General features: G+C 42.2%; 2 protein-coding genes across 2 annotated transcripts; both read right to left on the reverse strand.

The window, feature by feature from the left end:
* Position 1: 1 nt before the first annotated feature.
* Positions 2–1,358, reverse strand: LOC111218052 (trace amine-associated receptor 13c-like). Its single transcript, XM_022740145.1, has 2 exons — positions 1,186–1,358; positions 2–821 (listed from the first exon to the last, which is right to left on the reverse strand). Exons 1-2 carry the CDS (start codon positions 1,356–1,358, stop codon positions 2–4), a joined length of 993 nt encoding a protein of 330 aa, XP_022595866.1.
* Positions 1,359–5,072: 3,714 nt separating this feature from the next.
* On the reverse strand, positions 5,073–8,953 carry LOC111218053 (trace amine-associated receptor 13c-like). The gene is made up of 3 exons (XM_022740146.1): positions 8,709–8,953; positions 6,055–6,276; positions 5,073–5,886 (listed from the first exon to the last, which is right to left on the reverse strand). The coding sequence occupies exons 1-3, from the start codon at positions 8,951–8,953 to the stop codon at positions 5,073–5,075; spliced, it is 1,281 nt and encodes a 426-aa protein (XP_022595867.1).
* Positions 8,954–10,341: the final 1,388 nt, after the last annotated feature.

The following is a 10,341-nucleotide window of genomic DNA, read 5'->3' on the forward strand; positions in this document are numbered from 1 at the left end:
TCTACATTAAATTGGCCTCACTGGAGCCAGGCTGCAGAATCTGAAGTGTAATAATGTGTTTAATAGATTTTCTGAACCAGGGGTAGAAAAAAACATAGATTACAGGGTTTAGACAGGAGTTGAAATACAATAGCCAAAGCTCGATGTATGCAGTCGATGCCCCTATCAAGTTGTATTCAGCTGCAACAATGAAACAATAATACGGACTGTTGCACAGAATGAATGCAGCTATAACCACACCAAGAGTCCTGGCTGCTTTCAATTCAGATTTCTTAGCTTTCACAGTCTCTGAACGCTGAAGTGTGACAGTTGCAATGTGAGAGCGCATGGCACGAGCCTGAGACACAGCCACCACAAATACTAGCAAGTACAAAATTGTGATGACAACAATGGGGCCTAAAAAGGTAAAGAAAAGGTCAGCAGATGTTTCAACGTAACTAAGTACGACTACACACTCTCCATAACAGGCGTTATACATGTCGGGTTGTTTTAAGAAAATTCTCAGTATCCAAGCGCTGTGCACACCAGAAAATATCCAACACAGACAAACACAGTATTGAACTCTTCTCAAAGTGACTTTAGTGGAGTAAAACATGGGGTCACAAATTGCCATATAGCGGTCAATTGATATGAGCACCATGTTTCCTACTGAAACACTGACAGTGAGGTAACCCGAAAAGTAATTCACAGCACATATAAAGTCACCCAGCATCCAGCAGCCTCCCAACACATGGATTTCAGCTGGCATCTGCAGGAGGCCCACAAGGAAGTCTGCGACACCCAGAGAGAGGAGGAGGAGGTTGGTGGAGGTGTGGAGCTGCCTGAAATGAGAGAATTTCAACACAAACACACTGTTAATTGTAGCAGTTGTAAAAATAAGTGTTAATAACGGTTATAACTCTAAATGCATGAACTGTACTGTAACAACATAAATAAATATATTACAGCATAGCAGTTGTAAAAATATTTCAAATACCTCGTATGCATTAATCAAAGGCCTAAACACTGTATTTCTACAGTATATATCAAGGGACAAGTAACAATCATAAACACAGAAGTATATCACATGTTAAACACAAAAATAATATGAATGTGTTCTAATCTGTAAATGTTTTCATCAGCAAGATGATGGAAATAATTTAAGAAAAACATTTTTTAGGCCATGCAGAGAAATTCTATCTCTGCCTGAAGTGGGAGATAGAGATGATGACCAGCAGGTTCAGAACCACAGTGAACAGAGTGATGCAGGACAGCAGACTGTGAAGAATCATGTCTTCCGATTGAGAGTGCATCGCCTTCCTGCAGGAAGCGTTGTGGTATTGGGGATAGCAGAGTTCGTCTCCTAGCTGGCCCCCCATATTCAGAGAGAGAGAGAGAGAGAGAGAGAGAGAGGAGAAGCTGCTGAGTGCTCAAAGCTTTCTGAGTGAAGCCCTTTGTCATACAACTGATTTATCTCTTTCTTTCTCCCCTGTCAAATGCAAATTCCATATTATCAGAAGGCGAAATCCCAGAATGTCAAACTCAGAGAGAGAGAGAGAGAGAGAGAGAGGAGAAGCTGCTGAGTGCTCAAAGCTTTCTGAGTGAAGCCCTTTGTCATACAACTGATTTATCTCTTTCTTTCTCCCCTGTCAAATGCAAATTCCATATTATCAGAAGGCGAAATCCCAGAATGTCAAACTCTGGCTCTCTGTGTTATTGAACGTAGTCAGGCAAAGTAAATTGTAAATCTTTAAAAAGTAAACAGACAAAATAATAATGTTTTATTTATTTATTTATTTTTTCAAAAGGCTACGCCTGCACATTGATTCCTGGAAACAGTGCCACGCTTTTCTTTCCTTTTTGTTTGTTTTTTTTTTCATTTGGTGGCAGAAAATTCCCACATATTGGAACAATTCATAATTAAGCTAAGACAGGCTCCTCACAAACCACCGCACCCCTGAATCTTTATTTCCAGTCCAGTATTGAGTCACTTTCCTACAAAATAGACTATGGATAGTCATGTCACATCATTTCCACCTGTTGTACGACATCCCTGTGACTGCAACAAGGGCCGCACAGGTGGACTGTGTATGTACATTAACAATAACAGGTGTACAAGCACAGCAATCATTGTACTGCTCCACTAACTTAGAATTACTGGCACTAGACCCTTCTACCTACCATGGGAGCTTTCTGGTGTTATTGTCACAGCTGTATATAGCCCACCAGATGCTAACACAAATGTAGTACTTGGTTATCTGCTGACTGCAATAGAAACGGCAGAATGCTTATCCTTAGGGGGTTTTCATTGTAGCTGGAAACTTTAATTACACCAATTCAAGGACTGCAATACCAAGAGTAGAAAACACACTGGTCAAGTCTACTCTGGTCTGACTAACTGGATGTAGGTTGTGCGTATATGCCTGCCATTGTGGACCTATTTCAGCCGACATTCCCCCCTCTTTCCATTTTCTCTGCCTGTTTCCATTTTCAGGCAAGTTTTGGCAGAGATTTAGGTCGTACAATCACACAGTTGACGTATGTCTCCATGACGTCTCCATGGCACATACACTGCTGTCTGCTCAGAATACAATTATGCAATATGTGTATTCCATGCAGTTCAAGTTGTGCAACCCTTTACCTGTCAGTTATGACCCAGGACCCAGAGCTCATGAGGTGGTTGATGGTTTGCGAGAGCCTCCTTGAGGTCAACCGAAAGTCCTTCTCCTTGGGTCCCCGAACTCCTCCCACACACGGGTTTTAGCATCTGTGACCGCTGCAGCCACAGCCACTTTGGCATGCCAGTACCTGTTTGCTGCTTCACGAGATCCCTGGGCCAACCAGGCCCAAAAGGCCTCCTTCTTCAGCTTGACGGCTTCCCTCACCTCCAGTGTCCACCAGCAGGTTCTCAGATAACCACCACGACTGGCACTGATGACCCTTTGGCCACAACTCCTGGCAGCTGCATCCACAATGGAGGCTTTGAACATGGCCCACTTGGATTCCACATGGCCCAATCTCCCCCAGGATATGAGAAACTCTTCCAGAGGTCGGACTTACAGACCCAATGGACAGGGGCCTGGGCCAGATGTTTCCAGTTCACCCTCACTACTCATTTGGGTTTGCTTGGTGATCAGTTAACAGCTCTGTACCTCTCTTCAACTGAGTGTTCAAGACATGTGGCAGCAGATCAGATGATACAACCACAAATTCGATCATTGATCTTAGGCTTAAGGTTTTAAGGTGCCTAGTACACTTATGAACTACCTTATGCTCAATCATGGTGTTTGTTCTGCCAAATCCATGGCTAGCACACAAGTCCAATAACAAAGCACCACTCGAGTTCAGATCAGGCGGGCCATTCCCCCAAATCTACCCCCTCCAGGTTTCTTCGTCATTGTCCACATGAACATTGAAGTCCGCCAGAAGAACTATAGAGTCCCCGGGTGGTGCCCCTTCCAGGACTCCACCCAGAGACTCCAAGAAGCCTGGGTAGGCCTGAACTGCTGTTCAGTGCATAAACACAGACAGCAGTCAGAGCCTCTCGTTCTCTGGTAGGAACCCAAACCCAGCGGTGTTCAACTGAAGGCTCCTGAGTATCCTCACACCCGCCTGGATTGAGTCCAGCACCTCTACAGGAGTTTGGTTGTAGTGACAGTACTGTGCGGGGAAGTGACAACACAGCTCCCAGGATTACTGAGACACACAAACCCTTCTGCCACGTTAAGGTGGCGATTCATAGAGGGGATCATACATATTTGAAATCAAAAATTATGTCTCCATCAATTCTACCTGTGGAGGTATTTACAGTAAACGGTCAATTTATAGTTACAACATTAGTCTGTTGAACTGAACTGTCTTATATCAGTGGATCAATTCAAGAAAAACATTCTACTGATCCAAAGAATTGTTAATGGAATACTCTGTGAGTAAGTTACTTTCTCAAGATGAGGGAAATGAGTGATACATGGGTAATGGCTACTTTCCCATAAGCAGCATGGTCTGCCACAACAGCAGCAGGGTTAAGGTCAGACATTCAGTTGTTAAGGTGAAGGTTAAGGTTCTAATAATGCCCCCCCTACAGTTTGGATCAAGGCCCGTATGTTTACTGTTTGCATCTTTTGTGCTCCTTTACCGATACAATTTCCCCTTGTTATAACTGCTTCCTGTTTTAGCTCCTGCAGCCACTTGGTTCAGGAAACAACTGCAGTTAATAATCAAGATTAGAGTCGACCAAAACAGTTTCTTGCAAAATAAATATGACCATATGCATGTCTTAATGATTTAAAGATAGAAATGTTGTTATGTTCTGTTGATTATATCATTTCTGACAGGAGAAAACAAAACAAAAGCTAAAATATGTTTTGGTTTTGAAAACCAAAATAAGAAAATGTTATACCTTTACACTTAATCTATGAATCAGATTAGGAGAAATTGAGTTTTGCACTAGTGCATGTTTCTGGCTTGAGCTGAACATGAAAATACCACATACACTGCCACATGAAGAACACATGCTGTTTGGCCTTGAGTTGTTTGAGGTGATAGTATATTTATTCCTGTGCTATTCCTAACTTTCAAAGTTGAGATCGACTTGACCATGTAATGAACTATTTACCAAGAAACAGGGAATCTGGAGGTGGATTAAACTCGGGCCCAGTCTTAGTGGTCTTAGGGTTTTCAATTAATTTTATGTTTAAACAATACTCTCATCTTAAACCAAAAGGGAGTTAGAGATTTTCTAAAACAAAGCTACAGGAGAGGGGAAACTATCACTATAACACAACTGATCTTACATTGACTTCATGTTTAAATGATTGTGTGCTTATGTTTATGTTTAAATTGTTATTACCAAAGTATATTCACACATTCATGTACATACAGACACATACATACAGGCACAGTATGCAGCTAATAGATGCAGTTTGATAGCAGAATGATTGATCAAGAGTTTAATGTCTACACACATATACAGTAAAGTTAAAGAACAATAACAGGTTTTCACTTGAGCCTCGATTTTTGTGCTGAAGAACATAAACCATAAGCTAATGCCTTTTACATTTAATAAAGAACAGTTCCCATACCCCTGCGTCTCACTATAGTAGTTTAGTATCACGGGAGCCAGGCTTCAGTATCTGAAGTGTCAGAATGAGTTTTATACATTTTCTGAACCAGGGGTAGAAAAAAGCGTAGATAACAGGGTTCAAACAGGAGTTAAAATGTGCTAGCCAGAGCTCAAAGGCTACAGATGACGCATCGATTGAGGTGTCTTCGCCTGCCAGAGCGGGGAAGTAGTACGGACAAAAACAAACTAGAAACGCAACCACAACAATGCCAAGAGCCCTGGCTGCCTTCATTTCCATTTTCTTCACAGTTACAGTCCCTGAACGTTGGGTTGCTGCAATGTGCGAGCGCATGGCTCGAGCCTGAGACACAGCCACCACAAACACTCTCAAATAAAGAACTATAATGAGAGTAATGGGTATGATAAAGGTGAAAACGAGGTCAACAACCCCCGCAGTGTTGTTGATGACAACCACACACTCTCCAAAACAGGAGTTAGACCTGCCTGGTTGTTGCAGGTGATCAAGTAAGAGGAGAATCCTATAGAAAACAGAGCAAAGCCAGCACAAACACACACTGATTTGTACTTTTGTCTTAGTGACTTTGGTGGGGTAACGCAGAGGGTCACAAATAGCAATGTAGCGGTCGGCTGATATGAGCACCATGTTGGCCACTGAGGCAGAGGTGATGACGTAGTCTACAACGTAATACAGAGTGCACAGAATGTCGCCGAGAAACCAGCATGCCTCTATGTAGATGATTTCAACGGGCATCAGCACGAAGCCCACAAGAAGGTCTGAGACAGCCAGAGAGAGGAGAAGGAGGTTGGTGGGAGTGTGGAGCTGCCTGGAGAGGGAGAGTAGCATCACTAAACATACTGTAATTATCCAGCCATATCACATTATTTCATTATTTCTGCAATTAGAGACTTAATAATTGTCAAACAAGCACAAAATAACAGATCAAAGTTAAGTTACTTCTATGAATTATAACATTTTAGATTATTATCTCTGCCTGAAGTGGGCGATGGAGATGATGACCAGCAGGTTAAGAGCCACAGTGATAAGAGAAATGGTGGAAAGCAGAACATAAATCAGCATGGCCTCGGTGTGCGGCTGTGTGGGCTTTTTGCAGGAGGAGTTCAGTCGTGGAAAGCAGAGGTCAGCTCTGTCCAGGGCTTCCATCGTCGTCAGAGAGGAGAGGCTGCCGAGCTCTGGCAGCTTTCTGGCCACAACTCTTTGTCATTCAGCTCTTTTATCTTCTTCCTCCCTCTTCCTCGGCCACACTACAGCTCACATTTCCCTTACGTAGAGACTCCATCCTCCATCCTCCATCCTCCCTCAAGATTTCTGTCATGTTTTTTTTTTTTTTTCATATCTGTCCTCTCTGTCCTTTTTTCATCCTTCTCCTCACATTTCAACAATATTCCTATATTCCTACATTAATACTGGTAACCGAGCCCGAGATTTACAGTGTAATTTTGTCATATGAATACGGTCGTCATAAAAGAATTACAGGTTGCTACTGGTACTTACAGTAAGTACAGTGGAGGAAAACAACACAATGGGGAACAAGGTTTGTTCAAGAGTTGACTGTCCCGGCCGACATTTCGTCTGTTTCTGTGTCGGCCGATGTCAAGTCTGCAACTGGTCCCCAGTCTCTACCAATGCCCTACCTGATCTCCAGTCAGCAGCCCCTGCTGACACACAACCAGACCTGGGTCATTTGCCCAGGATCCTCAGCTCCATTCTTCGGCTCCCAGTCCACTTGCCCTTCTTGTGCTGCTACCAGCAATCGTGACAATGATACTACAGCAAAAGCTGCTGGATGGTGCAGTTGTAGTCGAGCTACGAGCCGATGCATCCACAGACACTGGACATTGGGTGTTAAATTCCAACAGGTTGCTTTCAGTCTGTTTCAGTTCTTGTAACCACAACAGCAAAAAAGGGCTTGTGAGAGACACAGATAACATCATAATTAACTGTGTAACTTAATTTTGTCTTAATAGGATCAACAAGAAAGCCTAAAGTCATTCATACATGTTTTTGTACCATTTAATGCCCGTGGTACCAAATCAGAAATCCTGCGTAGCTCCAACTTTATGAGTTAGAGGCTGACGGAAACAGTTTGTCCACTCACCTGGTCGCACAGTCTGAACAATATGATGTGAACGCAATATTTGGCAGAGGCCTAACCATGTTAGATTTATGGGTGCATCCATTTTAACAATGGACCCGACTGTTGAAACTGTTTCTATAGCAGCTCCAACGTCCGTCATGAACTGACCCAACAGCCACAACATCCTTTAAACTCATTTCATACAGCTATGTTGTGATCACATGATCATTTTATAAAACGTATTAGATCATAATCACCAGACAGTTTTCTCATGTTATGTTTGTGCATAAAAACATTATATTATAACAGTAATGTGTCCTGGTCACTCAGGATTGTGGACACACCTCACTGTCATATCATAACCCACCCTTGCTGCCAATTTGTCCTAGTGGTCGCTCGTGGTATTGCCGTGAAAAAAAATCGTTTGCAGCCTGAAAAGCATTTTCTTTTTCGATCACAATGATAAAATTGATATCTGTAAGACTGTGAAACTAAACAAGGAGATTATTAATCTTTGTATGAATTTTTAAACCATGATGGTTTTATGTTTGTAAAACTCTTGAGGCTGGAAAAACATGTTATGTGTGTGACGTCATCCCAATGTGAAGTCTGTGAGCCGGGTTAACATTTCTTTATTTATTTTTTGGCTTATGCGCTGTGTGACTGGGCTCCATCTCTGAGTCCGGTATCCAGTTCTTATAATAAATCAGTGGTTATAAAAACACTATTTCTTCAAACTGTTCACAGCAAAGTTTGTGGATTATCTAGACAGACACAATGTTCTTATGATTAGTGCCAAAAACAACAAAATATTGTGCACGGGGATGATATCTAAAAACAAATAGACCACTTGTGGTAAATGTCTAAAATGTTTTCTTGTGCTTTGGCTGAACTGATCAGTGGAGCAATGATTGCATCACTTGCTGGTGTATTGAGGTTGCATCAGAAATTTTTCTGCGTGTGACAGATACAATCTCCACTGAAAGAAAATCTCTGTAGAATCTTTTGTTTCTTTAACACCAACTGTATCTAGTTTTGGTGCGAAGACATTACATCATGTTTGTTTTCATTACACTGGTGTCATTATCTGACACTCAGGTGTATAAACGTTGCTAGCCACAGAGGTGCACAGCCATTAGCAGCAGCTAACACACTATGCCCAGAGGCAAATTAAATGTTAAAGGAAAGTTTGTTTCCGCTTGAGAATAATCTCTTCTTACTTGTTACTTCTGAGGTGTGTGTGTGTGTGTGTGTGTGTGTGTGTGTGTGTATACATGTGTTTCTATGGTTGTGTGAAAAACTTTGGTTTGAGACCATTGTTGCGAGGACATTTTGGCCTTGGTTTGAGGGTTAAGACTTGGTTTTAGGGTTCAGGTTTGAACTAGCTTTAGCGTTTGGGTTTTATGGTGAGGGATGGGTTAGGGTAAAGCTAAAGCTTCAGTGCAGTAGGAAACCTTGCTGTAAGTGCTAAGTACTTGCAAGGAGGTCAAGTAAAGAAGTGCGCCAAAAGTGTATTTGGTAGCTTGTTGCACCATCGGAGAACCACAGACGAGAACAGTCTGGACTGCGATTGTGGCGATGCCAGACGACATTCCTTGGAGGAACACAGTGGCCAAGAAGGATCATAAGGTGCGACTGAGTTAAAGTAGGTGGTGCAGTCCCAGAAGTCACCCTGAAGGTGAGAATTACTGACTTGAATTCGATTAGTGCGGCCATGGGTAGCCAGTGTAGGTCGATGAGGAGTGGAGTGACTGTGCTCTTTTAGGCTGATCGAAGACCAGACGGGCCACGGCATTCTGGACCATCTGTAAGGGTGTCACTGTGCGTGAAGGGAGGCCCGCCAGAAGTGCATTGCAGTAGTTGGGGCGTAACCAAGGCCTGGACCAAGATCTGGGTGGCGTAGTAAGATTTTTCTGATGTTGTACAGAGCAAAGCGTGCATCATGGTCAGAGAAGAGGGTCAGACATGTTTTGGCGTCGTCAAAGTAACGTGATGTGTCATAAACTGCTGCCCAATTCCTCTTTATACCATTTTGAGCCTTTGCAGCCTCTTTCACTCAATCACTCACCAGGTGACGTCAGGACTCGGGCCTTAGGGGGGACATTGGGATTGGGCCATTAAGTCTTGCATTGATCATTTTACTGACATTAAAGTATTAGCTGTATAATGAACTCAGCACTCACCACTTTGTTGCCTTAACCTAACCACAGACAGGACAGTGGATGTGAACTTTATATGATCGCCATCCACCTGATAAAGGCAGCACTTAATTTCTTCAAAAAATAAAACATTGCCACTGAACATAGACGGCGATTACATTACCACCACAACGTAATTTAGTGCACTACGTGTTCCTCAATGAGAGACATGTTTATGATTAGCCTACATCTACAGGTTCAGTATGTTTAATGTCACTCAGTTAATAAATGAATTTGCTGAAGTTTGTTATTATGCGCTTCGGCCACATGTCTCATAGATTTCGTCATACGTTGTAATTTCACTGTGCTATACAGTAAATACAGTGTGTCACAGTGCATTCACCACAGAATTATAACTTATCTGCAAGGCTGCTGCCACTGAAGTGACAACGTGTTCATTATTTTATGATTTTCATGATCACGGTCCAGTTGCACACAAATCCTTATGTTTTCCAATTAAGTATGACACTTAAGGTTTAATTTCTCCTTAGTTGAGAGTGTTACACAGAGACTTAAAAGGTTAATTTTCTTCTTGTTGCAGTCAAGACAGAGCCAGAGGTACCTTTAGTGATTCCTTAATTATAAGATTAAGATAAGTAGAAAATCTTAAATTTAATTTAAAAAATGTATTTTAAGGAAATCTTAACCTTAAGGGAAAATCTTAACTTAGGGTGTTTTGTGCAACAGGCCCCTGGTTCTTTCAGCAAAGATTGCATCATCTGTTGATTATTTTGGGGAATTTCATTACACACATTTGTATGTAATACAGAAATTATGTCAGCTAATAAAAACACAAGCGTTTACTGGGAATAGTTGGTCTACTTCACAATGACTGCATCATGTGTTGATGTTACAGCTTGTTCTGTCTTGCAGTAACACCTCTGACTGCTGTGGTGAAAGCAGGTGTGAAGACTTTCTGAACCGGAGACGCACTCAGCCATTAGCAGCAGCTAATGTGTGTGTGTGTGCATGTGTGTGTATGTGT

This window comes from Seriola dumerili, unplaced genomic scaffold, assembly GCF_002260705.1.
Source record: "Seriola dumerili isolate Sdu_G_001 unplaced genomic scaffold, Sdu_1.0 BDQW01000052.1, whole genome shotgun sequence".
In the NCBI taxonomy this organism is placed as follows: domain Eukaryota; kingdom Metazoa; phylum Chordata; class Actinopteri; order Carangiformes; family Carangidae; genus Seriola; species Seriola dumerili.

Coding starts and splice junctions, on each gene's coding strand:
- LOC111218052 (XM_022740145.1), bottom strand. CDS start 1,358: ATGGGGGGCCAGCTAGGAGACGAACTCTGCTATCCCCAATACCACAAC. Junction 822..1,185: donor ATCTCTATCTCCCACTTCAG/GCAGAGATAGAA, acceptor CTCTCATTTCAG/GCAGCTCCACACCTCCACCA.
- LOC111218053 (XM_022740146.1), bottom strand. CDS start 8,953: ATGCCGTGGCCCGTCTGGTCTTCGATCAGCCTAAAAGAGCACAGTCAC. Junction 6,277..8,708: donor TCGCAGTCCAGACTGTTCTC/GTCTGTGGTTCT, acceptor TGAATGACAAAG/AGTTGTGGCCAGAAAGCTGC. Junction 5,887..6,054: donor ATCTCCATCGCCCACTTCAG/GCAGAGATAATA, acceptor CTCCCTCTCCAG/GCAGCTCCACACTCCCACCA.